General features: G+C 52.1%; 3 protein-coding genes and 1 long non-coding RNA gene across 12 annotated transcripts in view; all 4 read left to right on the top strand.

The window, feature by feature from the left end:
* Positions 1 to 2,952, top strand: part of LOC112623236 — a 7,089-nt gene extending 4,137 nt beyond the window's left edge. Inside the window, exons 2-3 of the long non-coding RNA XR_003119106.1 lie at positions 2,558 to 2,617; positions 2,722 to 2,952. This is a non-coding gene — a long non-coding RNA (uncharacterized LOC112623236). The remainder of the gene's footprint in view (positions 1 to 2,557; positions 2,618 to 2,721) is intronic.
* A 613-nt stretch (positions 2,953 to 3,565) lies between these two features.
* On the top strand, positions 3,566 to 8,008 carry DAXX (death domain associated protein). Of its 5 annotated transcripts, none has more exons than XM_025383519.1 (8): positions 3,566 to 3,720; positions 4,593 to 4,852; positions 5,003 to 5,834; positions 5,979 to 6,187; positions 6,343 to 6,559; positions 6,716 to 7,181; positions 7,342 to 7,564; positions 7,761 to 8,008. In XM_025383519.1, exons 2-8 carry the CDS (start codon positions 4,646 to 4,648, stop codon positions 7,818 to 7,820), a joined length of 2,214 nt encoding a protein of 737 aa, XP_025239304.1. In that variant the 5' UTR covers positions 3,566 to 3,720; positions 4,593 to 4,645; the 3' UTR covers positions 7,821 to 8,008. The 5 variants fall into 5 exon arrangements, with proteins under 5 accessions (XP_025239304.1, XP_025239302.1, XP_025239301.1 ...); XM_025383515.1 differs by having other exon boundaries at positions 3,580 to 3,720; positions 4,663 to 4,852; XM_025383517.1 differs by having other exon boundaries at positions 4,596 to 4,852; positions 7,342 to 8,002.
* Positions 8,009 to 8,484: 476 nt separating this feature from the next.
* Positions 8,485 to 12,134, top strand: ZBTB22 (zinc finger and BTB domain containing 22). 2 transcript variants are annotated; one of them, XM_025383525.1, is made up of 2 exons: positions 8,485 to 8,677; positions 9,569 to 12,134. In XM_025383525.1, exon 2 carries the CDS (start codon positions 9,638 to 9,640, stop codon positions 11,537 to 11,539), a length of 1,902 nt encoding a protein of 633 aa, XP_025239310.1. In that variant the 5' UTR covers positions 8,485 to 8,677; positions 9,569 to 9,637; the 3' UTR covers positions 11,540 to 12,134. The 2 variants fall into 2 exon arrangements, with proteins under 2 accessions (XP_025239310.1, XP_025239309.1); XM_025383524.1 differs by lacking the exon at positions 8,485 to 8,677 and adding an exon at positions 8,824 to 8,902.
* Positions 12,135 to 12,157: 23 nt separating this feature from the next.
* TAPBP (TAP binding protein) lies at positions 12,158 to 27,454 on the top strand. Of its 4 annotated transcripts, XM_025383527.1 has the most exons (8): positions 12,158 to 12,543; positions 12,687 to 12,857; positions 13,075 to 13,335; positions 22,086 to 22,484; positions 22,834 to 23,175; positions 23,255 to 23,344; positions 23,485 to 23,519; positions 25,702 to 27,454. In XM_025383527.1, the coding sequence occupies exons 1-8, from the start codon at positions 12,507 to 12,509 to the stop codon at positions 25,711 to 25,713; spliced, it is 1,347 nt and encodes a 448-aa protein (XP_025239312.1). In that variant the 5' UTR covers positions 12,158 to 12,506; the 3' UTR covers positions 25,714 to 27,454. The 4 variants fall into 4 exon arrangements, with proteins under 4 accessions (XP_025239312.1, XP_025239311.1, XP_025239313.1 ...); XM_025383526.1 differs by lacking the exon at positions 25,702 to 27,454 and having other exon boundaries at positions 23,485 to 23,832; XM_025383529.1 differs by lacking the exon at positions 13,075 to 13,335 and having other exon boundaries at positions 12,176 to 12,543.
* Positions 27,455 to 27,458: the final 4 nt, after the last annotated feature.

Genomic DNA, 27,458 nt, shown 5'->3' with positions numbered 1-27,458 from the left:
GGGTTTCACCATGTTAGCCAGGATGGTCTCGATCTCCTGACCTCGTGATCCACCCGCCTCGGCCTCCCAAAGTGCTGGGATTACAGGCTTGAGCCACCGCGCCCGGCCACATTTTTTTTTTTGGAAGGAGTCTTGCTCTTTCACCCAGGCTGGAGTGCAGTGGCGGGATCTCGGCTCACGCAAGCTCCACCTCCCGGGTTCATGCCATTCTCCTGCCTCAGCTTCCTGAGTAGCTAGGACTACAAGGCGCCTGCCACCATGCGCTGCTAATTTTTTTTTTTTTTTTTTGTATTTTTATTTTTAGTAGAGACGTGGTTTCACCGTGTTAGCCAGGATGGTCTCGATCTCCTGACCTCGTGATCCGCCTGCCTTGGCCTCCCAAAGTGCTGGGATTACAGGCGTGAGCCACCGTGCCTGGCCAATGGTACACATTTTTATAACTGTTAAAAATAAATTTTTAATAAGATCGTAGTCTGGGAGTGGCGGTTCACCCCATAACCCAGCACTTTGAGACGCTGAGGTGGGAGGATTGCTTGAGGCCAGGAGCTCAAGATCCATCTGGGCAACATAGTGAGACTCTGTTGCTATAAGAAAACCTTTTTTTTTTTTTTTTTTTTGAGACGGAGTCTTGCTCTGTCGCCAGGCTGGAGTGCAGTGGCTGATCTCGGCTCACTGCAACCTCCGCCTCCCAGGTTCAAGTGATTCTCCTGCCTCAGCCTCCCGAGTAGCTGGGCCTACAGGCGCGTGCCACCAAACCCAGCTATTTTTTGTATTTTTAGTAGAGACGGGGTTTCACCATGTTGGCCAGGCTGGTCTCAAACTCCTGACCTCAGGTGATCTGCCCGCCTCGGCCTTCCAAAGTTCTGGGACTACAGGCATGAGCCACCGCGCCTGGTCTCTACAAAAAACTTTTTAAAAAAAATTAGCCGGGTGAGGTGGTGTGCGCCTGTAGTCCTAGCTACTTGAGGTGGGAGGATGGCTTGTGAGCTATGATCGTACCCGCATTCCAGCCTGGTTGATAGAACAAGACCCTGGCCGGGCGCCGTGGCTCAAGCCTGTAATCCTAGCACTTTGGGAGGCCGAGACGGGCGGATCACGAGGTCAAGAGATCGAGACCATCCTGGCTAACACGGTGAACCCCCGTTTCTACTACAAAATACAACAACAACAACAACAAAAAACTAGCCGGGCGAGGTGGCGGGTGCCTGTAGTCCCAGCTGCTGGGGAGGCAGAGGCAGGAGAATGGCGTAAACCCGGGAGGCGGAGCTTGCAGTGAGCTGAGATCCCGCCACTGCACTCTAGCCTGGGCGAGATAGTGGAGGTCCAACTCAAAAAAAAAAAAAAAAAGCAAGACCCTTTTTTTCTTTTCTTTTTCTTTTCTTTTTTTTTTGAGATAATCTCGCTCTGTCGCCCAGGCTGGAGTGCAATGATGCGATCTCGGCTCACTGCAACCTCCGCCTCCCAGGTTCGAGCGGTTTTCCTTCCTCGGCCTCCTGAGTAGCTGGGACTACAGGCGCCTGCCACCACGCCCAGCTAATTTTTTGTTTTTTGTTTTTTGTTTTTTTTTTTGAGACGGAGTCTCGCTCTGTCGCCGAGGCTGGAGTGCAGTGGCCGGATCTCAGCTCACTGCAAGCTCCGCCTCCCGGGTTCACGCCATTCTCCTGCCTCAGACTCCCAAGTAGCTGGGACTACAGGCGCCCGCCACCTCGCCTGGCTAGTTTTTTGTATTTTGTAGTAGAGACGGGGTTTCACCGTGTTAGCCAGGATGGTCTCGATCTCCTGACCTCGTGATCCGCCCGTCTCGGCCTCCCAAAGTGCTGGGATTACAGGCGTGAGCCACTGCGCCCGGCATAATTTTTTGTATTTTTAGTAGAGACGGGGTTTCACCATGTTGGCCAGGATGGTCTCCATCTCTTGACCCCATGATACGCCCGCCTCGGTCCCCCAAAGTGCTGGCATTACAGGCGTGAGCCACCGCGCCCGGCCGACCTTGCCTTTAAAAAAACAAACAAACAAACAAACAAAAAAAGAAAGGAAATAAAAGAAAAAAAAGAAAAGGTGTTCATGGTGCCTTAGTGAAAGAAACAGGGTACATTTCCCTTTATTTTAAACAGGTAAGAATACCCCAGGAGATTTCATGGTTGAGAACTACACTTTTGAGGGCGGAGGGGAAAAAGAACTATTCTTTTCTTTTTTCTTAAGAGGGTGTCTCTATTGTAAAAGGAGAAGTGAAGAATGAGAACGTGTACTGCAGGTGTTTCCTTAGGAAGACCAATTTTGGGAAAGTTGAGGTTCTGGAAATTAAATCCCTTACATCTCCCAAGTTCCAGTCCTCGCGGAGGTTTTTTATGTTCCCCATTTTGAAAGCTGTAGACTTTGACGACTGGAGAGAAGTGATGTGGGATTGTTCAATGGACGGGTGTTTGCGATTCTATGACTCAGCGTTAGGGATGTAGTAAATTCTGTGAACCTAGTTAAGCGGCAAGATGCCCACCACTTGTGGAAATGGGAATCTTTGCGATTGGGACCTTGTTAATCTTTCTGGTTTCCTCATAAGCTCACCTCTGGACCCAGCCTTGCCTCCACGACTCCCTCCAACCTCCCCAAACTCAATGAGGTGGGTATCAAGTCTGTTTCTTCATCCTTCATTCTTTTTTCCCCCTCTCCCAGAAGAGGAGGAGGAAACCCAAAGTATTTTATGAGCCTCATTTCGTTTCACAGCAGCCCTTGCAGAGGCTCAAACTGTCCTCCAAGCCCCACCCCATCATCGCCCATCCGCAGACCCTGGGCCTCCACGACAAAGCACGGCCTCACAGTAAGCACCGACGGCCCTTCGAGGACCCCCTCTGGAGAAGGAGAACCATTCAGGTCCCAACCGTCTGGTTGGTCATTAGTTCTGTGGTGAAGCTTGAAAAGCAAATCAGCAACAATAGTAATAATAATAACACTTTTGTATGGCGCGTTGTGCTTATTTGTACGCATGTGTTATAACGACCGCGGGACGCAGCACCGGGCAGTAGAAGCAGCTGCTGGACAGCGGCAAGGAGCGCGCCGCCCTTGCAGGGGAAGGGGATGGGTCACCCGAATAAGCCGTGGAAATGGGAACCTGGGGGACAGGAAAGCAGGGCCAGATAGCTTGCCAATAGCCTAGTTGAAGAAAAAGGTTTTACTTCCCTTTTAAGAGACTTCTGCCATTCCCTGAAACCCTACGCAGCTTTGGAAAGCCCAATTCCTAAACCACCCCGTTCGGTTCCCCTGCCCCTCCTTGGAAAGGAGGCTCCGTTCTCCCCACGCGCTACTCGCCGGCGGTTGGACCCCAGGGAGGAAGTTTCTGATTGGCGGAGTCAGAGAAGCACCGGGTGAAAAGAGCTCCTCCGGCTGCGCACCGAAGTTCTGGCGTAGCCAGCGCCGTACGGCAAAATGGCGGCCCCCAGCTGCTTTGGGACGCCCGGGTTCGGGGAGACAAACTCCGACCTGGAAGACAGCGCTGACTATGTGGGCGGCACTGGAGGTGTTCGCGGGGCGGGCCTACGGCCGCTTCCGGCCACAGGAAGTCTTGTTCCGTACGACAATATGGCGGCGCTTAGTTGCATGCAGGCGGAAACTCTGTTGCTTCCGGTCCGTAGTGGGGCCTGCGGTGGGAGTGGGAAGGAAGGCGGAGGGAACCATGCGAGGTTCTGAGATCTGCGGCGAGGGTCGCCTCGAGAGACGGTTTCTGAGGTGGGGGCCGGATGATGCGGGGATCAGAGGCGGGGGCGGGGATATCGAGGCAGAGGTATTGGGGAGAGCCGGGCTCTGAGTCTGAGGGGAAAACTGTGGTACCTTCCTATCCCTGAAAGGGGGGGGGGCGGCGGGGGGCTGAACGGGGGGGGGGGGATTTGGCGGGAAGCGCATCTACCGGACCGGCCGGACCCAGGGTTGGGATCTAAGAGGAATCGGGAGAGCGTAGCGCGGTGCGGGGGGACTTCTAATTAGTTACAGGTCACCGAGAGAATGGGGAAAATTAGGGTGGGGTGAAAGGGAGGGGACTTGGGTAAAATATCTTCAACCTAAAGGCCCAGTTTGAGGAGACTCATCTGAGGGTGAAATATGGAGATAATTCAAGGAGGGGAAAAGAGAACGGACTGTTGGGAGGGAACCTCTTTCACCTCAGAGAGTCTAGGAGTTGGGGTGATCATTCAGGATGGGGCGGGTGTGGGGTTGACTTGTTTGAGGGCAGAGGGGGCAAACACATGAGGTGGCGCCCACAGGAGTGTGTTGTCTGTGCCAGGGGGTGTCAGGACGATTTAGGGTGCAGTGTGGGAGAAAGAACCAACTTGCCAACTCTGAGAAAGAGTGGGGAAATGCAACAGAAAGACCGGAAATCGACGTGAGGGGTGGAGCAGAAGGTGGCAACTTAAGGTGTGGGGGGGTTTGCCCCCCCCCCACACCACTTGAAGGGCCCGAAAAGCATATAGAACTAATGGTTATTGAAATCAGGTGGTGAAGACAGTGTTGGTCAGGGCTGAAACCCAAGGAGTTCAGAAAATGCGTGAGGTGAAGGGATGGGGCTATGCTGGAGGGGCTCATTCTGAGGCCCCATCCCCTTCCAGCAGGAATTCTGAAATCCCCACCACTTCCTCCCTCCGGGGGATTTGATTCCCCCATGGCCACCGCTAACAGCATCATCGTGCTGGATGATGATGACGAAGATGAAGCAGCTGCTCAGCCAGGGCCCTCCCACCCACTCCCCAGTACAGCCTCACCAGGGGCAGAAGCCCCTAGCTCTTCTGAGCCTCATGGGGCCAGAGGAAGCAGTAGTTCGGGCGGCAAGAAGTGCTACAAGCTGGAGAATGAGAAGCTGTTCCAAGAGGTGAGCTTTAGCGGGGAAGATTGTTGTACCCCAGGGAGGGGGATGGCTGACTGGCTCTCCTGTCCTTTCTTCCCCACTAACCCCACTCCCCTTTCTCTCAACCCCCTCCCTTGTGTCTCTTCCCCTTCCTTCTTCCCCTGAACCTTCTAGTTCCTTGAACTTTGTAAGACGCAGACAGCGGACCACCCTGAGGTGGTCCCATTCCTCTCTAACCGGCAGCAACGTGCCCACTCTCTGTTTTTGGCCTCGGCGGAGTTCTGCAACATCCTCTCTCGGGTCCTATCTCGGGCCCAGAGCCGCCCATCTAAGCTCTATGTCTACATCAATGAGCTCTGCACTGTTCTCAAGGCCCACTCAGCCAAAAAGAAGCTGAACTTGGCCCCTGCTGCCACCACGTCCAATGAGCCCTCTGGGAATAACCCTCCCACACACCTCTCCTTGGACCCCACAAATGCTGAAAACACTGCCTCTCAGGCCCCAAGGACCCGTGGTTCCCGGCGGCAGATCCAGCGCTTGGAGCAGCTGCTGGCGCTCTATGTGGCAGAGATCCGGAGGCTGCAGGAAAAGGAGTTGGATCTCTCAGAATTGGATGACCCAGACTCCACATACCTGCAGGAGGCACGGTTGAAGCGTAAGCTGATCCGCCTCTTTGGGCGACTATGTGAGCTGAAAGACTGCTCTTCACTGACCGGCCGTGTCATAGAGCAGCGCATCACCTACCGTGGCACCCGCTACCCAGAGGTTAACAGGCGCATTGAGCGGCTCATCAACAAGCCAGGGCCTGATACCTTCCCTGACTATGGGGATGTGCTTCGGGCAGTAGAGAAGGCAGCTGCCCGACACAGCCTTGGCCTCCCCCGACAGCAGCTCCAGCTCATGGCTCAGGATGCCTTCCGAGATGTGGGCATCAGGTTACAGGAACGACGTCACCTCGATCTCATCTACAACTTTGGCTGCCACCTCACAGATGACTATAGGCCAGGTAGGGGGTTAGTGGGATGCTTCTCAGTGACCCTTATATGTCAGGTATGAGGCGGATGGGGCATCTCTCTAGTCCTTTCTAGGGTTTGTACTTTTCTAGTCCCTTCCACGGCTGAGTGCTCTGACTTTATATCTTCCCACGTAGGCATTGACCCTGCACTATCAGATCCTGTGTTGGCCCGGCGCCTTCGGGAAAACCGGAGTTTGGCCATGAGTCGGCTGGATGAGGTCATCTCCAAATATGCAATGTTGCAAGACAAAAGTGAGGAGGGCGAGAGAAAAAAGAGAAGAGCTCGGCTCCAAGGCACCTCTTCCCACTCTGAAGACACCCCCGCCTCCTTGGATTCTGGTGAGGTGTGGATGGGGTAAAGCCTTCAGAGAGACATTGTCCTTCCCCTGCACTGGCCACCAGGGAGTCCAGGTTGACTGATGGGGGAGCATGAGAAGGAATGCAAGAACCAAACCCGCTAGGGCAAGGGATTCCTTAGAGAAACTTCTTTGTCCCCCAGGGCCCTAGTGGAATGGCATCCCAGGGGTGCCCTTCTGCCTCCAAAGCTGAGACAGATGACGAAGATGAGGAGAGTGATGAGGAAGAGGAGGAGGATGAGGAGGAGGAGGAGGAAGAAGAAGAGGAGGAGGCCACAGATTCTGAAGAGGAGGAGGATCTGGAACAGATGCAGGAGGGTCAGGAGGACGATGAAGAGGAGGAAGAGGAAGAAGCAGCAGGTATGTTAAGGGAACATTCTCCTCACCTGTCATTTCTGTTTTTGTTAGGCATAAGCCACCTGTTTGAGACTTTTCCCTTCCTCCTCCTAGTGTCCTCTCAGCAGTATTTTTTCCCCTCATTCTCGGGCTACCCTCTCCCCTTTTCTTCTTTTCCAGGTAAAGATGGAGACGGGAGCCCCATGTCCTCACCACAGATCTCCACTGAAAAGAACCTGGAACCTGGCAAACAGATCAGCAGGTCTTCAGGGGAGCAGCAAAACAAAGTGTCACCCTTGTTACTGTCAGAAGAACCCCTGGCCCCCTCCAGCATAGATGCTGAAAGCAATGGAGAACAGCCTGAGGAGCTGACCCTGGAGGAAGAAAGCCCTGTGTCTCAGCTTTTTGAGCTAGAGATTGAAGCTTTGCCCCTGGATACCCCTTCCTCTGTGGAGATGGACATTTCTTCTTCCAGGAAGCAATCAGAGGAGCCCTTCACCACTGTCTTAGAGAATGGGGCAGGCATGGTCTCTTCTACTTCCTTCAATGGAGGCGTCTCTCCTCACAACTGGGGAGATTCTGGTCCCCCCTGCAAAAAATCTCGGAAGGAGAAGAAGCAAACAGGATCAGGGCCATTAGGAAACAGGTAATAACAACAGGAGGAGGAAGAGGGAAGCCAAGGAGGGATTGCAGGGGACTTTCGGAGAGGAATATTGGGGAACTGAGTCTACTGGGAGAGACTGGACTGCCCTCCTCCAGCCTCAGTCTTCCCTTACCCCTCCGCATATTTATGTTTCGGTTTCTAGCTATGTGGAAAGGCAAAGGTCAGTGCATGAGAAGAATGGGAAAAAGATATGTACCCTGCCCAGCCCACCTTCCCCCTTGGCTTCCTTGGCCCCGGTTGCTGATTCCTCCACGAGGGTGGACTCTCCCAGCCATGGCCTGGTGACCAGCTCCCTCTGCATCCCTTCTCCAGCCCAGCTGTCCCAAACCCCCCAATCACAACCTCCTCGGCCTAGTACTTACAAGGTAAGAAGGGGAGGCCGTGTTTCCTCTGATAATTTGTTCTCTTTCATTGTCTGTTTCAGCTGCTCTGTCTGAATATTGCACCTGCCACATCCTGTCTCTTCCTTTTTCCCACCCGTTTTATCCTGTAAATCCTCCTGTCTGTTTCTTTTCTCCTGTACTCTAGATCTCTGACTCTTTGTCTCTGACTTCCTTGCAGACAAGTGTGGCCACACAATGCGATCCAGAAGAGATCATCGTGCTCTCAGACTCTGATTAGCTGCCTCCCCTTCTCCCTGCCTCCAGAGTGTTTTGGGATAGCATGTGGAGGAATGTGGGAAGCAGATGACTGAGGAAGGGATGGACTAAGCTAATCCCCTTTTGGTGGTGTTTCTTTAAAAAAAAAAAAAAAAAGCTTAAGTTTTACACAGAAACATTAATAAACAATAAAGTTCTTTTCTTACTGTATCACTGTCTTTTTCTTGTCCTTCTACTGTTACAGATTGGCATTAGCTGTCCCCTTGCTCAGGGTTAGCCCAGTATCCCCGGGGTAGTCCCGATCTGTCCTTTCTAGCCTGGTCTTTTGTTGTTGTTGTCTCGCTGTGTCGCCCAGGCCAGAGTGCAGTGGTGCGATCACAGCTCACTGCAGCCTGGACCTCCCAGTCTCAAGTGATAATGCCTCAGTCTCCCGAGTAGCCGGGACTACAGGCGCGTGCCACCATACCTGTCTAATTTTTTGTTTTTGTTGTTTGTATTTTTTGTAGAGACAGGGTTTCGCCATGTTGTTCAGGCTGTACTTTTTTTTTTTTAAGTGCTTCAGCCGCCTTAACGCACTTTACTTTTTCACTTCGTGCAGTAGGAGTGAAAAAGCCAATGAGGGGCCGACTCAAGGTTATTTGGCCAATCCAGTCCCGGAGAAAGGGGGCGGGGCTTCAGGGGGCTGTAAGGAGCTAGGAAAAGGGCGATTAGATCCCACCAACCAGCTAATGGTCACAGCTCAGAGGCGGAGCCTGGGGAACGATACCTGAACCCATCGCCAATGGGAAAAGACAGGCTTATAGCTTTAAAGGGGAATAAATGCTTCGGCCGAACCAAGTCCTGAGTTCCCAGCGGAGGAGGGGGATCTGATCTTTTAAGGTGGAATGAGGCGACGGTTCTTTAAAGGCAAAGTGGCCGAGTCGGCCGAGTATTGCCCAGCGGCACGGGCGGGGTGGCCGGCTGTGCCTTTAAAGGCAGAGGGGCGGGAGGCGGAGCGGAGGCGGAGGGCGGAGGGAGTCGGCGCAAGATGGCGGCGGGAGGGGCCCAGGCTGCTGCTCTGGCCGCCGAGTGAGGGGCGGGGGGGGCCCGGGGGCGCGCGGCCCGGTAAGCGGGGACGCGCGAGGTTGGGGGGCGCCTTCCGAGTGGGAGAAGAGGCCGAGGTAGCGCCTGGGGCGGAGCGGGGGGGGCGGGGTCCGTTGTGGGCGGAGGTAGACAAGGGGCGGGGTCGAAAGGCCCGGTAGTGGGCGGGGCACGGGGGCGGGCCTGGAAAGGGGCGGGGCTAGAGAGAAGCTGGGGTAAAGGGGGCGTGGTCGACGAGAGAGCTTGCGGGGCATAACATGGAGGGGAGATGGAGCAAGGGTTGGTTTTCAGTAGCGGAGCTGCCCTGCCCCCTCCCAAAAAGTGGGTGCAAAACACCAAAAAGGTAGATTTTGGAATGTCAGACTCCCAGGTAAATGGGAAATAGGGTGTAATTCCGAAGGAAGCCACTCCACCCCCTAAGAGCACCTTATTTCTCTAACCTCCAAGGAAAGGGCACAGGATTTGTCAGATACCTGTGTTTGCTGGCGGTGCCACTTGCTGTGTGACCTTGGATAATCTTGTAATCTTTCTGAGCCTCAGTTTCCTCATCTGTCAAATGGGGTTGAGAGGAATACCTACCTCACTGTTGTGGGGAGTTACACAGATAATGGGTGTGAACATATTTTTGAGTTGTAATGGGCTGTGTCGTTATAAGATGTTATCATTATTCTTTTCTCTTTTTCTTCCCAGAGACCCCCCCGGCCGCCCTCTTCCTTTCTTTGTTCCTGTGGCTGGGGGGGTATCCCCTCCCTCCACAACATGGAGCCATCTCCTCTGTCTCCCAGTGGGGCAGCACTTCCCCTGCCGCTGTCGCTGGCTCCGCCCCCACTACCCCTGCCAGCAGCTGCGGTGGTACATGTGTCCTTCCCTGAGGTGACCAGTGCCCTCCTGGAGTCCCTCAATCAGCAGCGTCTGCAGGGCCAGCTCTGCGATGTGTCTATCCGAGTGCAGGGCCGTGAGTTCCGGGCTCATCGGGCTGTCCTGGCTGCCTCCTCCCCTTACTTCCATGATCAGGTCCTACTCAAGGGCATGACCTCCATCTCACTGCCCAGTGTCATGGACCCAGGCGCCTTTGAGACTGTCCTAGCCTCCGCTTACACTGGCCGCCTCAGCATGGCTGCTGCTGACATTGTCAACTTCCTCACAGTGGGGTCTGTGCTCCAAATGTGGCACATTGTGGACAAGTGCACTGAACTACTCCGAGAAGGCCGGGCCTCAGCTACCACCACCATCACTACTGCTGCAGCCACCTCTGTCACTGTCCCTGGTGCTGGGGTCCCATCCGGGAGTGGGGGCACTGTGGCCCCTGCTACCATGGGCTCTGCACGCTCCCATGCCTCCAGCCGGGCCAGTGAGAATCAATCTCCCAGCAGCAGCAACTACTTCAGCCCCAGGGAGTCCACTGATTTCTCATCTTCCTCTCAAGAGGCATTTGCAGCTTCTGCAGTGGGCAGTGGGGAGCGTCGAGGAGGTGGCCCTGTGTTCCCAGCCCCTGTCGTTGGCAGTGGGGGGGCCACATCTGGAAAGCTGCTGCTGGAGGCAGATGAGCTGTGCGATGATGGTGGGGATGGGAGGGGGGCAGTGGTTCCTGGGACTGGGCTCCGGAGACCCACCTACACACCCCCTAGCATCGTGCCACAGAAACACTGGGTATACGTGAAGCGAGGTGGTAATTGCCCAGCACCAGCACCGCTGGTTCCCCAAGACCCAGATCTGGAGGAGGAAGAGGAAGAGGAAGACCTGGTGTTGACCTGTGAGGATGATGAAGATGAAGAGCTAGGGGGTAGCTCCAGGGTTCCAGTAGGGGGAGGGCCTGAGGCTACCCTCAGCATAAGTGATGTCCGTACCCTGAGTGAGCCCCCAGACAAGGGAGAGGAGCAGGTTAACTTCTGTGAGTCCTCCAATGACTTTGGCCCGTATGAGGGTGGGGGTCCTGGGGCAGGTCTTGATGACTCAGGGGGGCCAACTCCCTCTTCCTATGCACCCTCCCACCCTCCTCGACCACTTCTTCCCTTGGACATGCAGGGCAACCAGATCTTGGTCTTCCCGTCGTCTTCATCCTCCTCCTCACAGGCTCCTGGCCAACCACCAGGGAACCAAGCAGAACACGGGGCAGTGACTGTGGGGGGCACGTCGGTGGGGAGCCTGGGTGTGCCGGGTAGCGTTGGGGGGGTCCCTGGAGGGACTGGCAGCGGGGACGGGAATAAGATCTTTCTGTGCCATTGTGGGAAGGCCTTCTCCCACAAGAGCATGCGGGACCGGCACGTGAACATGCATCTCAATCTGCGGCCGTTTGACTGCCCCGTGTGCAACAAAAAGTTCAAGATGAAGCACCATCTGACTGAGCACATGAAGACGCACACAGGTCTCAAGCCCTACGAGTGCGGAGTCTGCGCCAAGAAGTTCATGTGGCGAGACAGCTTCATGCGCCACCGAGGACACTGTGAGCGCCGGCACCGCCTGGGTGGGGGTGGAGCCGGACCTGGGCCTGGGACGCCCACGGGGCCTTCCTTGCCTTCCAAGAGAGAGTCTCCCGGAACGGGCGGGGGCAGCGGCGATGAAGCGAGTGCGGCCACGCCCCCGTCCAGTAGATGTGTCTGGTCCCCACCCAGCGTCCACAAGGTGGAGATGGGCTTCAGTGGAGGTGGAGGAGCAAACTGAAGGGGCAGGCTACTGGGGTGGGGTAGCTTTCGGGAAAAGGAATAAGCACGATACAAGGGCGCTGTGACCCCCGGGTGATCTCCCACCACTCTTCCTGTCTTCCTTTATCTCTGTGGACTTGTATATATTCTGGAGGGGGAGCCACAGTTGCACCATCGCCTGCCCATTCTACTACTCAGCCCCTCCCTCCCAAGGTATTTCCGGAACTAAGCCCTTCCTTTCCCTCTGATGGGTACACTGAAGCCCCTGCTCCACAGAGTAGGGTGCACGAGGAGGGTAGGAGAGGGGGCGTGTTGAGCATCTTGCAGTCACAGGGTCAGGGGTCAGGTGGTTGTAGTCTGTGCCTGAAGTCTGTGTTTGTGTTGTCGTGGAGACCAGGCCTTTGAGCCCCACCCTTGTCCTAGAACCTACCCCCTCTCAAGGATGCGCTCTTTATTTCTACCCTCTGTCCTCGCCACCCCCCACTTCCCATGGAAATTCCCAACTCGGTTCTCATGGAGGAGTGGGTGGAGACAAGGAGGGAGTAAGTCTTAGGAGTACAAGGTTTTTATTTTTTTTAACAGTGATTAAAATATTTATTGGTCATTTACTTGGCTTCCCGACAACCGTGTGTTTGGTGGGGACGCGGCACAGATGGGGGAAAGCAGGAGTAATGGTTTTCGGGCAAGTGGATGCTGGAGGGCACACACAGGAGTTGGGGAGCGGGGAGTGGGTGCCTGGGCTTGGGGAGGGCTTGAACTCGGGGCTGCTGTGTAGTCCAAGAGGGCGCGGTAAGACTGGGGTGTCCTGGTGAGAACTGGAGAGGATCTTCCCGGGTCCCTGCCTGGCCAGTGAGGAAACACTGGTCTCCCAGGCACCCTCACCTAACCAGAGCGGGGATTTCCACCGCCCCTCCCGTCGCCCTTTGGAGGAAAGTGAAAGTGAAAGGAGGAAGAGGAGGGTTGCTGGCTGAGGAGGTCGCAGAGCCATGAAGTCGCTGTCTCTGCTCCTCGCTGTGGCTTTGGGTGAGCGAACCCCGCGACTCATCGCCCAGGAACTAGAGGGAAGCGGGGGGAGGTGGCCCCACTGGAGCCGACGCCAGGGTGGGTGGGAGTGGGCAGGTCACCAGATATCCAAGCCGCCCCTCACTCGCGCCCCTATACGCCAGGCCTGGCGACCGCCGTCTCGGCAGGACCCGCGGTGATCGAGTGTTGGTTCGTGGAGGATACGAGCGGAAAGGGTCTGGCCAAGAGACCCGGTGCACTGCTGTTGCGCCAGGGACAGGGGGAACCGCCGCCCCGGCCGGACCTCGACCCTGAGCTCTACCTCAATGTGCACGGTGAGTCTTTAGGGACTCGCCGCCCCCCTACCTCTGTCGCCTCCACCGAAACCCCCTCCTCTTTAGATCCGGCAGTGACCTCGGGCCTCAGCTTCCCCCTCTATAAAGTGAGTCTCACTATGGGGTAGTCTGTGCATTTGAAGTTCCCTGAACGCTGCCCTTCCAGCCCGTTTCCCTGCGGTGACTCTACAGCTGCAACTTCCTTCTCTACACTCAGACCCCGCGGGCTTCCTCCAGGCTGCCTTCAGGCGGTACCCCCGGGACGCCCCCGCACCACACTGTGAGATGAGCCGCTTCGTCCCTCTCCCCGCCTCTGCGAACTGGGCCAGCGGCCTGACCCCGGCGCGGAACTGCCCGCGGGCCCTGGATGGGGCTTGGCTGATGGTCAGCATGTCCAGCCCAGTCCTCAGCCTCTCCAGCCTCTTGCGACGACAGCCAGAGCCTCAGCAGGAGCCTGTTCTCATCACCATGGCAACAGGTAGCTGGGGAGGGGAAGTGAAGGGTGGGTAGATTCTAAGGGTCCAGATCAGCCGGTGGTCTCGCTTTATGGACTTGAGCAAGACATTTCGCTAATCGGGGTTCAGTTTCCTTTTTTTGTTAAGAGAGGTGTTTGGCTAGAATGAATCAATCTCTACCGCTCCTTCTAGCCCTCACCCAGTTAAAAAAAAAAATACTGGCCGGGCGCGGTGGCTCAAGCCTGTAATCCCAGCACTTTGGGAGGCCGAGATGGGCGGATCACGAGGTCAGGAGATCGAGACCATCCTGGTTAACATGGTGAAACCCCGTCTCTACTAAAAAAACACAAAAAACTAGCCAGGCGATGTGGCGGGAGCCTGTAGTCCCAGCTACTCGGGAGGCTGAGGCAGGAGAATGGCGTAAACCCGGGAGGTGGAGCTTGCAGTGAGCCGAGACTGTGCCACTGCACTCCAGCCTGGGCGACAGAGCGAGACTCCGTCTCAAAAAAAAAAAAAAAAAAAAATACTGCGGCTTGACGGGGGTGTGGGGGGAGAGCCGGGGCGGTCAAGGGGGTTACTTTCTGATGTTTCGAAGGGCGAGGCTTTGAAGAGGTGGGATTTCCGGACACCAGACCTGGAGAGACTTGTCAGGTGATGCGAGGTGGGAGGGGTTCAGAGGCAGGAGCGTTTTTTCTCTGCTCCTGCCAGATCTGTATCTTGCTCGGCATCCTCAGCTTTGCGGTTCACTCTTTCAAAACCCAGCTCTCTAGCCCCACCTGCGCCCACACCCCGCGCTGCGGCAATCCGCAAAGCAAAGGCTCTTGCACTCTAGCGCGTTGACCTTCCCTGACAGCCGCGTGTGGGGATGTGCTGCCGCTCTGTGGTCCGCAAACAAGTGGGCTCGAGTGGGCGGATGGACGCTGCTGGAGACTGGGTGGTTCCTATTGCATTGCAGGGTGCATTGCAGTTTGAGGCCCAGGGGTCGGAAGCTTTGCTGGGCTGGGACGTGGGAGGGACTGTGTAGATAATTCAAGAATGAGGAGAATCTGACCTGGATATCTGGGAGCTCTCCGTCCTGGCAGTGGAGGCGGGGTATTCCTGGGTAGAATACCTGTAGAGTTCTTAGCTTTTCCATCTGGATTTTATGTAAGCGACACAGCCTGATGGACAGGCCAACCCTGCACCCTCCCTTCCCTCCACCCTCCTGAGAATTACCCACAGAACCAGGGAGACAGACTTGAAACCCACGCTGAAACCCTCACCTCTGCCTACACCTCCATTCTTAGTCTCAAGCCCCCACCCTGGCAGAAGCTGAGGAGCACTGCTCTTGTGTAGACAGTGGCTCTCTCTGGTGGGGGGAATATTTCCTAGGGCTACTGGCTCCACCGAGGTGATGATGAGAATGGTCTTTGCTTTCTGAGTTTGTTTTTCCAACTGTAAAATGTGCATACTATTTCCCAGCTGCCTTTCCTGTTGTGACTATCAAGAGATGGCACTGTGTTAATTTATTCATTGACTTAATAAATACTTATTAGCACCAAGAATGAGTTGGGACTCAGCAGTTCTCAGTCCACACTGGAAATAAGAATCCTGTTGGAGGTTTCTAAAATATACTGAAACCTCATTCAATCCCATGCTTGACTTGGTCAATTAAATCAGAATCTCTGGGGTGGCCCTGGGTACCCTTGAGGGTCACAAAGATGATCCGATGTAGATTCTGCTCTCCAGGAGGTTCTGGGCGGATTTGCCACAGATAATCCTAATGTAAAGTAGAAAGTGAAGGACGTGCAGACAGGGAGCCTTGGAAGTGTCCAGGTGGTAAGATTGTCTGTATCTCACAGACAACTGGGGTCAAAGCAAGGTGCTATGCTATTTTTAATTTTTATTTTATTTATTTATTTATTTATTTATTTATTTTTGAGATGGAGTTTTGCTCTTGTTGCCCAGGCTGGAGTGCAATGGCATGACCTCACACTCACTGGAACCTCCGCCTCACTGGTTCAAGCGATTCTCCTGCCTCAGCCTCCCGAGTAGCTGGGATTACGGGTGCACACCACCACACCCAGCTAATTTTGTATTTTTAGTAGAGATGGGGTTTCTCCATGTTGGTAAGACTGGTCTTGAACTCCCAACTTCAGGTGATCCTCCCACTTCGCCTCCCAAAGAGCTGGGATTACAAGTGTGAGCCACTGTGCCTGGCCTGCTATCTATCTATCTATCTATCTATCTATCTATCTATCTATCTATCTATCTATCTATCTATCTATCTATCTATGTTTGAGACAGAGTCTCCCTCTTATTGCCCAGGCTGGAGTGCAGTTGCAGTGGCATGATCTTGGCTCACTGCAAACTCTGTCTCCCAGGTTCAAGCAATTCTCGTGCCTTAGCCTCCCCAGTAGCTGGGATTACAGGTGCATGCCACCATGCCCACCTAATTTTTGTATCTTTAGTAGAGACAGGGTTTCACCATGTTGGCCAGGCTGGTCTTGAACTCCTGACCTAAGATGGTCTGCCTGCCTTGGCCTTCCAAAGTGTTGGGATTACAGGCGTGAGCCACCACGCCCAGCCTGCTGTGCTCTTTCTTTTCAAGCATTTTTGCTTGATTTGGGATTTAAGAAAATGAAAGCTGTTGTGCTGATGTACAATTAGAAATGAAATCTCTCCAGGGTCAAAGATCATTGATAATTTTGCTAATATACATTTATACTTGTCTTATCAAATATTTTAAAATGTTTGTTGACAAATATACTTATTTATTTATTTGAGACAGGGTCTCCCTCTGTCGCCCAGGCTGGAGTGCAGTGCAGGCTGGAGAGCAGTGGCATGATCTCAACTCACTGCAACCTCCACTTCCGTGGCTCAAGTGATCCTCATGCCTCAGTTTCCTGAGTAGCTGGGACTACAGGCATGTGCCACCATGCCCAGCTAATTTTTGTATTTTTATTTGTAGAGATGGGGTTTCATCAGGTTGCCCAGACTGGTCTTGAACTCCTGGGCTCAATTGATCTGCCCACCTTGGCCTCCCAAACTGCTGGGATTACAGGTGTGAGCTGCCTGGCCCCCAAATATACCTTTTTTTTTTTTTTTTTTGAGACAGAGTCTCACCCTGTTGCCCAGGCTGAAGTGCAATGGCGTGATCTCTACTCATTGCAACCTCTGTCTCCTGAGTTCAAGTAATTCTCCTGTCTCGGCCTCCTGAGTAGCTGAGACTACAGGTGCCCACCAGCACGCTCAGCTAATTTTTGTATTTTTAGTGGAGACAGGGTTTTGTCACGTTAGCCAGGCTGGTCTCGAACTCCTGACCTCAGGTGATCCACCCACCTCAGCGTACCAAATTGCTGGGATTACAGGCGTGAGCCACCATGCCAGGCTTATACTTTCTTAATATACTTTGTGTATATTAAGAAATATACATTCTCACCATTCTTTTAAAATATTACTGAGCCAGGTGAGGTGACTCATGCCTGTACTTCCAGCACTTTGGGAGGTCTAGGTGGGAGGATCATTTGAACTCAGGGGTTTGAGACCAGCCTGGGCAACATAACCAGACCTTGTCTCTACTAAATATTAAAAAAATGCTGGGTACAGTGGCTCACATCTGTAATCCCAGCACTTTGGGAGGCTGAGGTGGGCAGATCACCTGAGGTCGAAAGTTCAAGACCAGCCTGACCAACATGGAGAAACCCTGTCTCTACTAAAAATACAAAATTAGCTGGGCATGGTGGCGCATGCCTGTAATCCCAGCTACTCAGGAGGCTGAGGCAGGAGAATTGCTTGAACCTGGGAGGCGGAGGTTGCCGTGAGCCAAGATCATGCCATTGCACTCCAGCCTGGGCAACAAGAGTGAAACTCTGTCTCAAAAAAAAAAAAAAAAAGTTGGGTGTCGTCCCAGCTACTCTGGAGACTGTGGTGGGAGGATTGCACCTTCGATGGGTGACAGAGTGAGACTCTGTCTCAAAAAAAAAAAAAAGAGTTAAACTGTAAAACCTTTAGGTTTTGTTTATTTTAATTTTTTTTCTTTTAAATAAAGATGGGGTCTTGCTATGTTGCCCAGGCTGGTCTCAAACTGCTGGGTTCAAGTGATCCTCCCACCTCAGCCTCCCAAGGTACTGGGATTACAGGTCTGAGCCACCCTGCCCAGCCAGGTTTTGTTTATTAATCCTGTGGATTTTTTTTTTTTTTTTTGAGATCGAGTTTTGCTCTTGTTGCCCAGGCTGGAGTGCAATGGCATGATGTCAGCTCACCACAACCTCCACCTCCCAGGTTCAAGTGATTCTCCTGCCTCAGCTTCCCAAGTAGCTGGGACTACCAGCATGCACCACCACGCCCGGCTAATTTTGTATTTTTAGTAGAGACGGGGTTTCTTCAGTCTGGTCTTAAACTCCCAACCTCAGGTGATCTGCCCGCTTCGGCCTCCCAAAGTGCTGGGATTATAGGCATAAGCCACTGCACCCGGCCTGTGGATCTTTTTTTTAGCAATTCAAAAGTATGTTTCTGGATTTTGACAAACTAAGTGAAATTGCATACTGTTTTTACTCTACTGAACAATTCCATGAAGCTGAGAACAGTTTAACCTTATAGGCCTCAGAAGCTAGGACTAAAAAGAACATACAGATAATAACAAGAAGAAAAAGATTATTTCTACCCGAAGGACCTAGACATTTCTGGGAAGAAACAGCAGTGAAAATGACCTTAAAGTACATAGAGTATTTAGATCACGGGTCTCCAATCTTTTGGCTTCCCTGGGCCACACTGGGAGAATAATTGTCTTGGACCACACATAAAATACACGAACACGATTGCTGATAAGCTAAAAAAAATTGTGAAAAAAAATCTCACAATGTTTTAAGAAAGTTTATGAATTTGTGTTGGGCTGCATTCCAAGCCGTCCTTGGCCGCATGTGGCCCGTGGGCTGGAGGTTGGACAAGCTTGATAGATGTTTGGGAGAAAATGGGAAAGACATTGTAAACTGAAGGGACCTCATGACCAAAACAAAGAGATGCCCAATGATGACCACTTCTACTAGGCACAAGGAAGGGGTTCTATGTGGCTGGTTTGTAGGGTGCAGGAGAAGTCTGGAAGGGTGGGTTAGGGGCTGAATGTTCAAATACCTTGAAAGCTGGGCTTTGTTCTGTAGGTGAGAGTGAACCATCAGAAGTTCTTTTGGAGGGCTGGTTGTTCTAAAAAGCCTGTTTGTTTTGTTTTGTTTTGTTTTGTTTTTGAGACAGAGTCTCGCTCTGTCACCCACATTGGAGTGCAGTGGCGCGATCTCAGTTCTCTGCAAGCTCCGCCTCCTGGGTTCATGCCATTCTCCTGCCTCAGCCTCCCAAGTAGCTGGGACTACAGGCGCCCACCACCACACCCGGCTCATTTTTTGTATTTTTTAGTAGAGATGGGGTTTCACCATGTTAGCCAGAATGGTCTCGATCTCCTAACTTCATGATCCGCCCGCCTCGGCCTCCCAAAGTGCTAGGATTACAGGTGTAAGCCACTGTGCCCGGCCTAAAAAGCCTGTTTTTATTATGTACATATTTATTTTTTGAGACGGAGTTTCACTCTTGTCGCCCATGCTGAAGTGCAATGGGACAATCTTGGCTCACTGCAACCTCTGCCTCCTGGGTTCAGGCAATTCTCCTGCCTCAGCCCCCCAAGTAATTGGGATTACAGACACCCGCAACCACACCCAGCTAACTTGTTTTTTGTATTTTTAGTAGAGATGGGGTTTCATCATGTTGGCCAGGCTGTTCTCGAACTCCTGACCTCAGGTAATCCACCCGCCTCAGGCTCCCAAAGTGCTGGGATTACAGGTGTGAGCCACCATGCTCAGAAAAAACCTGTTATTTTACTTGATTCTTTTAAAAGACAAAGGTCAGATCTTTGGACTAGTGGGGAAAATACCCCATAAATGATTTTCCCAAGTTAACCAGCAAGTCCATGACAATGATGAAGGTAATGAAAACAGTAATAGCTAACATTTATCAAGTATTTTCTATATGCCAGGCCCTGTTCTAAGCACTTTATATGCATAATCTCACTTATTCCTCTCAACAACCATAGGCCGTAGGTTTTAATATTATCCCTATATTGCAGATGGAGAAATATGGGACACAAACCAGTTAAATAATTTGCCCAAGGACACACAGTGTGTAAGAAGCAGAGCTAGAGGCCAGGCGTGGTGGCTCACACCTGTAATCCCAGCACTTTGGGAGACTGAGGCAGGCTTATCACCTGAGGTTGGGAGTTTGAGACCAGCCTGGCCAACATGGTGAAACCCTGTCTCTGCCAAAAACACAAAAATTAGCTGGGCATGGTGGCGGGCGCCTGTAATCCCAGCTACTCAGGAGGCTGAGGCAGGAGAATCACTTGAACCTGGGAGGCAGAGGTTGCAGTGAGCCAAGATCGCACCACTGCACTCCAGCCTGAGCGACAAGAGCAAAACTCCATCTCAAAAAAAAAAAAAAAAAAAAAAAAAAAAAAAAAAAAAAAAAAAATTAGGGCTAGAAATTGAACCCAGGCCATGTGGCTTCAGTCTATGCCTTAATCGACTGACTTCCTAGGTATTTGGGATTTTTATTTTATTTATTTATTTATTTATTTATTGAGACAGAGTCTCATTCTGTCGCCCAGGCTGGAGTGTAGTGGCATGATTTTTCGCTTACTGCAACCTCTACCTCCCAAGTGATTCTTCCATCTCAGCTTCCTAAGTAGCTGGGACTACAGGTGCCTGCCACCACACCTGGCTAATTTTTGTATTTTTAGTAGAGATGGGTTTTCGCCATGTTGGCCAAGCTGGTCTTGAACTCCTGACCTCAGGTAATGCACCCGCCTCAGCCTCCCAACGTGTTGGGATGAGCCACTGCGCCCAGCCGTATTTGGGATTTTTTTATTTTGAAATGGGGTTTCCCTCTTGTTGCCCAGGCTGGAGTGCAATGGCACAACCTCGGCTCACTGCAACCTCCGCCTCCTGGGTTCAAGCAATTCTACTGCCTCAGTCTCCCAAGTAGCTGGGATTACAGGCATGTGCCACCACACCCGGCTAATTTTGTATTTTTAGTAGAGACGGGGTTTCACCATGTTGGTCAGGCTGGTCTCCAACTCCCAACCTCAGGTGATCCGCCTGCCTCAGCTTCCCGTCTGGTGTAACCAGCCACCGCGTCTGGCCCATATTTGGGATTTTTAAACAGGTAAATGATGGGATCAGACTTGTAGTCACCTTGTTTGGCTACAGTGTGAAGGAGGAGTTGAAGGAATAGGGAGATCAGACAGGAGGGCTGTTGTAATTGTTTAAATGTACATTGATGAGAACCTGAGTTGGAAACAGATATGAGATCTGTTAGGTCCTGGTGGGGAAAGCACATAGCACATAATTTTTGACAATTTGCTTGTCTATCATTGGACTATAGGCAATTTGAGGGTAGGGACTGCCTGTCTTGTTCACCATTCTGTCTTCTACCAGGACACCTTGAACATCTTCAGTGCTCAATAGTTGCTGAATGAATAAATGAATCTGAGTAACTCCAAGGGTTTGCTTTTAGTGTCTGGCGAGCTTGGTGATCATTCATCAAAGACAGGGAAGATGGGCATTGGAGCAGGGTGGGGAATGTTGCAGAGATGCTATTGACTTGGGGTATGCTAAGTTAGGTGTAACTATAGCAAGTATGTGTGTAGACTTACTGTGTTCCAGACAGTGTTCTAAGCACCCTTGATATTTTTTATTTATTTATTTATTTTTGAGACGGAGTCTTGCTCTGTCACCCAGGCTGGAGTGCAGTGGCCGGATCTCAGCTTACTGCAAGCTCCTCCTCTCGGGTTCACACCATTCTCCTGCCTCAGCCTCCCAAGTAGCTGGGACTACAGGCACCCGCCACTTTGCCCGGCTAGTTTTTTGTATTTTTTAGTAGAGACGGGGTTTCACCGTATTAGCCAGGATGGTCTCGATCTCCTGACCTCATGATCCGCCCGTCTCGGCCTCCCAAAGTGCTGGGATTACAGGCTTGAGCCACCGTGCCTGGCCGCACCCTTGATATTTAGGTGTCTCTATTATCTAAAATTGGGAACTGAATAGACTTGAGTAGCAAGAGGTATTAATGATTTAACCCTCACAACAACCTCATGAAGTAGGTACTATTATTATTATCAACTTTTAATTTTAGAGATTGGGAAGCTGAGCCATGGAAAAATGAAGTGGCCCAAGGCCATATAAATAAGCTGCAGAGTGGATTTGAACCAGGTCAGCCAGGCTCCAGGCACTTAGCCACTGCACTGTACTGCTTCAGTAGAGCATAGAGGTCTGTGCTCAGGTCTAGGCTATAGCTGTAACCTTCTAGGGTCAGTGAATGTTCTGTACAGCACCACAGGACTGACAGTCATGGCTCAATCATTGTCTTCACCCATACTCAAGAAAGGCCTGGTTCCTCAAGGGTGGTGCTTGGAGATAGAGTGGTTCAGGTTGTGTCAGAAGTGACCTCAGATTCTGCAGTCCCAAGCTTGAGTGTGCTATGTGTTCAGAGTAGGCTTCAAAGGCCATATACCCTCATTGCCCCTACTCACCACCCCTAGACCTCTCTGCTCACCCTCAGCCACACTAGGTGCCACTCAGTCGCAGAGCAAAAGGAATTCGCAGGGAGGGCTAGGAAATGGTGAGTATCAGAAAAGGTGTCCTCTGAGGGAAACTGCAGTTTAGTCCTCCCCAATAATGCATTTCTCTATTTTTTTCTCCTTCTTTTTCTCCCTCATGCCCCTCCCAACCCCTCATCTCCCTATCTTCGTCAGTGGTACTGACTGTCCTCACCCATACCCCTGCCCCTCGAGTGAGACTGGGACAAGATGCTCTGCTGGACTTGAGCTTTGCCTACATGCCCCCCACCTCTGAGGCCGCCTCATCTCTGGCTGCGGGTCCCCCTCCCTTTGGGCTAGAGTGGCGACGCCAGCACCTGGGTAAGGGACATCTGCTCCTGGCTGCAACTCCTGGGCTGAATGGCCAGATGCCAGCAGCCCAAGAAGGGGCCGTGGCATTTGCTGCTTGGGATGATGATGAGCCATGGGGCCCATGGACCGGAAATGGGACCTTCTGGCTGCCTAGAGTTCAACCCTTCCAGGAGGGCACCTATCTGGCCACCATACACCTGCCATACCTGCAAGGACAGGTCACCCTGGAGCTTGCTGTATACAGTGAGTTGGGGGACAGAGGTCTCCAAGGGTAGAGGGTGGGCACTGGATTGTGGGGACCGTGATGGGGGAGGGATGATGGAGAAGAGGGTGCCTGGGTAAGTAAGTAGAGATAGAAATGGATTCCTGGGAGTCAGAGGGGTAATGGGAGGCTAGAGGGTTCTTGGGAATTTGAGGGGCTTTGGCATGGGTATTTCTGTGATGCACCAATGGAGAGACAGTGGGTTCTCCATTTCAGGAGAAGAAACCCAACCTTCTTTAGTTCTAAGGAAGCCAGAAGGCAAACTGAGGGTCTCTTAGGGAGGACAGTATGGACTGATTTCCCTATGCTCATTTCGTCCTCTTTCCCCAGAACCCCCCAAAGTGTCCCTGATGCCAGCAACCCTTGCATGGGCCGCCCCAGGGGAGGCACCCCCAGAGTTGCTCTGCCTTGTGTCCCACTTCTACCCTCCTGGGGGCCTGGAGGTGGAGTGGGAACTCCGGGGTGGCCCAGGGGGCCGCTCTCAGAAGGCCGAGGGGCAGAGGTGGCTCTCGGCCCTGCGCCACCATTCCGATGGCTCTGTCAGCCTGTCTGGGCACTTGCAGCCGCCTCCAGTCACCACTGAGCAGCATGGGGCACGCTATGCCTGTCGAATTCACCATCCCAGCCTGCCTGCCTCGGGGCGCAGCGCTGAGGTCACCCTGGAGGTAGCAGGTAAGAGCTGGGAGCTCCGCGGAGCCTGAGCCAGCCTTCGGGAAGACAGGAGCTCACTCTCATCCCTTCTGCCTGCCAGGTCTCTCAGGACCCTCCCTCGAGGACAGCATAGGCCTTTTCCTGTCTGCCTTTCTTCTGCTCGGGCTCTTCAAGGCACTGGGCTGGGCTGGTGAGTGTGAGCCCCACCCTGACCATGACCTGAGGCTGGTGGACTTTTCCCCGCTCTACTCCCAGAAGCCTGATACCCATCCCTCTGCCCTCCACCTGTACCACTCCGGCATCCCATCCCTTCTCAATCTTTTCCCACAGCTGTCTACCTGTCCACCTGCAAGGATTCAAAGAAGGTACATTGCTCCACCTCTCTGTATCTTTCCCTTGTCACTTTATCTCCTCATCCTATCTCAAAACCCATGGAGGGAGGCTGCTGGTGTGGTAGGCAGAACCTAGGCTTGGAATTCACGCTGATTTGGGTTAAAACCTGGCACTATATCCTAACTGTAGGACTCTTTGTGCATGCTACTTAATCTATATCTGTTTCCTTGGGTGTAGGGATTTTAAAAAGTTACTTAGGCAGTGCTGTCCAGTAGAAAGATAATGCAAGCCACATATGTAAATTTAAATAATCTAGTAGTCACATTAAAAAAAAAGCAGAAACAGATAAAATTAACTTAATAATATACCTTATTTAATCTAATAATTCTGGTCCCTTATCTGAAATGCTTGGGACTAGAAGTATTTTTGGATGTTGGATTTTTTTCAGGCTTTGGAATATTTGCATATATAATATCTTTGGGATCACACCCAAACCTAAACAAGAAATCATTTATGTTTCCTATGCACATTATACATATGGCCTGAAGACTTTGTTTCCTTGTTTTTTTTTTTGTTTTTTTTTTTTGAGACAGAGTCTCTGTCACCCAGGCTGGGGTGCAATGGTGTGATCTCGGTTCATTGCAACCTCCACCTCCCGGGTTCAAACGATTATCCTGCCTCAGCCTCCCGAGTAGTTAGGATTACAGGCACCCACCACCACACCCGGCTAATTTTTGTATTTCTAGTAGAGACCAGGTTTCACCATGTTGGTCAGGCTGGTCTCGAACTCCTGACCTCAGGTGATCCGCCCATGGCCTTGGCCTCCCGGTTGGGATTACAGGTGTGAATCACTGCACCCAGCCACAATATTTTTAATAATATATGTGATCCATCACATGAGGGCAGCTGTGGGATTTTCCACTTGTGGCATCATGTTGGCACTAAAAAAATTTCAGGTTTTAGAACATTTCAGATTTTAGATTTTTGGACCGGTGATACTCAACCTGTACATCCAAAACATTATTGCAACATGTAAACAATGTAAGAAATTACAGGCTGTTGTGCACGGTGGCTCACGCCTGTAATCCCTGCACTTTCGGAGGCCGAGGCAGGAGGATCACCTGAGGTCAGGAGTTCGAGACCAGCCTGGCCAACATGATGAAACCCCGTCTCTACTAAAAATACAAAAAATTAGCCAGATGTGGTGACGGGCCCCTGTAATCCCAGCTACTCAGGAGACTGGGGCAGGAGAATTGCTTGAACCTGGGAGGCGGAGGTTGCAGTGAGCCGAGATCACACCATTGTACTCCAGCCTGGGAGACAAAAGCAAAACTTTGTCTCAAAAAAAGAAAAGAAAAAGAAATTACAATCTCGGCCAGGCGAGTTGGCTCACGCCTGTAATCCCAGCACTTCAGGAGGCTGAGGTGGGCGGATCACTTGAGGTCAGGAGTTCAAAACCAGCCTGGCCAACATGGTGAACCCCGTCTCTACTAAAAATACAGAAAAATTAGCCGGGCATGGTGGTGCGCACCTGTAATCTCAGCTACTTAGGAGGCTGAGGCAGGAGAATTGCTTGAACCAGGGAGGTGGAGGTTGCGGTAAGCCGAGATCGCACCACTGCACTCCAGCCTGGGCAACAGAGGGAGGCTCTGTCTCAAAAAACAAAACAAAACAAAACAAATTAGCTGGGCATGGTGGCACACACCTATAATCCCAGCTACTTGGGGAGCTGTGGCAGAAGGATCGCTTAAATCTGGGAGGTCGAGGCTGCAATGAGTCAAGGTTGTGCCACTGTACTCCAGCCTGGGTGACAAAGTGAGACCCTGTCTCCAAAAAAAAAAAGAAAAAGAAAAGAAAAGAAATTGCAGCCCTTTTTCCACCCTAAGTATTCGAAAGCAGGTGTTTAAACAGTCAGCACATCTCAGTTTGGACTAGCCACATGTCAAATGCTCAATAGCCAAATGTGGGTGGTGGCTGCCATATTGGACAGCGGAGCCTGAGAGGACTGTTAGGAGGATTAAGGAAGACAGTGTATCTCCTTTAGAAGATGTAGGAGATAGAGCACTCAGCACAGTGTCTGGAGGGCAGAAAATGTTAGCCTCATCCTTCTCCCATCATCTGTGCCCATGATAGTTTATATGTCTCTGGACTGACCATGTACACCTCAACTGCCTTCTAATATTCTGAATTCCTCACCACCTTCCTCTCTTCCAGAAAGCAGAGTGAGGGTACTCACCTCCATCCTGTGGAAGCCACCATCATCTCTGGCCCAAGCGTCTGTAGTAGCTCCCCAAAATAATACCCCATCATCTGTTCCTACTCCCTCCAATCTCTCTCGACTGAGTGGCTGGAATGCTTTTTTTTTTTCCACTTATACAAGGGAGAATTTTTTTTTTTTTTTTAGACAGTGTTACTTTCTTGCCCAGGCTGCAGTGCAGTGGCGTGATCTTGGCTCACTGCAACCTCCGCCTCCTGGGTTCAAGCAATTCTTTGGTTTCAGCCTCCGGAGTAGCTGGGATTACAGGCACATGCCACCACACCAGCGAATTTGTGTATTTTTAGTAGAGACGGGGTTTCACCATTGGCCAGGCTGGTCTTGAATTCCTGACCTCAGATGATCCGCCCTCCTCGGCCTCCCAAAGTGCTGGGATTACAGGCGTGAGCCACTGCACCAGGCCCAAGAAATGCTTTTTTAAAAAACACACATCTTATGGCATTCACCTTCTTGAAGCTCTAGGACAGTGGTTCTCAAAATTTTTTCTCTCAGGACCTCTTAAAAATCATCAAGGACTCCAAAAAGCTTTTGGGTATGTGGGTTACAGCTATCAATATTTATGGTACTAGAACTTAAAACAGAAAAATTTAAAACACGAGAATACATAGGCACACATTCCATTCATTGTGGGAACCATGGTGTCAATACATATCATGTAGTTTCTGAAAAACTCCACTGTACACTCTTATAGAATGAAGAAGGCCAAAAACTTTTTTTGTTTTGTTTTTTGAGACAGAGTCTCTCTCTGTCGCCCAGGCTGAAGTGCAGTGGCGAGATCTCGGCTCACTGCAAGCTCCGCCTCCCGCGTTCACACCATTCTGGTGCCTCAGCCTCCCGAGTAGCTGGGACTACAGGCGCCCTCCACCATGCCTGGCTAAAATTTTGTATTTTTTAGTAGGGACAGGGTTTCACCGTGTTAGCCAGGATGGTCTCGATCTCCTGACCTCGTGATCCGCCCGCCTCGGCCTCCCTGTGTTGGGATTAGCGGCGTTTGCCACCGCGCTCGGTTGCAAATAACATCTTAATTTTGTTATAAAAAATAGTCATTCTCACCTACCCCCTGACATAGTCTCAGCGACCTGTAGGGCCGAGGTTACACTTGGAGAACCCGTGCTCTAGGGCCAAACCCATTCTTCTTGCCCTGGCCCACGTGTTCCCCCCACCGCCCCACACTGGAGCCACTGCCTAATTCTCCAGCCCAAGATGGTGCTCGCCAGCCCTCCTCTCAATGCTCATCACACACAGGGCTATTCCTTTCCTCCAATGAACCAACCGCCTCCCGCCCACCTCCAGTTCCCAGCCCTCTGTTCCCTTTGCCTGGTCCACCCTCGGCCTCCCTGGGTCGCAGACGAGGTCGGCCTCGTCATTCCCCGCAGACCGCCGCGCGTCCCTCTTGTGCGGTTCACCACAGTTGTATTTTAAGTGATCATGTGAGTCGTCGTTAAATGCCTGTCTCCCCGCGGATCATGGGCTCCTCGAGGACAGGGACCGGCCTGTCTGTCCACTGCTGTAACCCCGCGCCGGCATAGGGACGTAAGGCCCCACTGGAGGGCGCTCATCAAATAGCTGCTGGATATTGACGAAGGAAGCGGCGGCGCAGCTCAGGGATCTCCGAGTCAGGACTGTCGGCCAGACCGACGGGGTAACACGTCTAATGGTGTGGGAATAAAGTTGTATTCCAGTGCTTCCAAACGGG

Source organism: Theropithecus gelada, chromosome 4, assembly GCF_003255815.1.
Source record: "Theropithecus gelada isolate Dixy chromosome 4, Tgel_1.0, whole genome shotgun sequence".
NCBI classification, from domain to species: Eukaryota; Metazoa; Chordata; class Mammalia; order Primates; family Cercopithecidae; genus Theropithecus; species Theropithecus gelada.
Note: the sequence above shows the minus strand (reverse complement) of the source record. Positions and strands in the feature narration are given on the sequence as shown.

Excerpts from the sequence above, each read along its gene's own strand:
- DAXX (XM_025383515.1), top strand. The coding sequence starts at position 3,668 with ATGCGAGGTTCTGAGATCTGCGGCGAGGGTCGCCTCGAGAGACGGTTT. Across the intron at positions 5,835-5,978 it reads CACAGATGACTATAGGCCAG|GCATTGACCCTGCACTATCA; the intron begins GTAGGGGGTTAG and ends CTTCCCACGTAG. Across the intron at positions 7,182-7,341 it reads TCAGGGCCATTAGGAAACAG|CTATGTGGAAAGGCAAAGGT; the intron begins GTAATAACAACA and ends TTCGGTTTCTAG.
- ZBTB22 (XM_025383525.1), top strand. The coding sequence starts at position 9,638 with ATGGAGCCATCTCCTCTGTCTCCCAGTGGGGCAGCACTTCCCCTGCCG.
- TAPBP (XM_025383526.1), top strand. The coding sequence starts at position 12,507 with ATGAAGTCGCTGTCTCTGCTCCTCGCTGTGGCTTTGG. Across the intron at positions 22,485-22,833 it reads CCTGGAGCTTGCTGTATACA|AACCCCCCAAAGTGTCCCTG; the intron begins GTGAGTTGGGGG and ends CTCTTTCCCCAG. Across the intron at positions 23,345-23,484 it reads CAAGGCACTGGGCTGGGCTG|CTGTCTACCTGTCCACCTGC; the intron begins GTGAGTGTGAGC and ends CTTTTCCCACAG.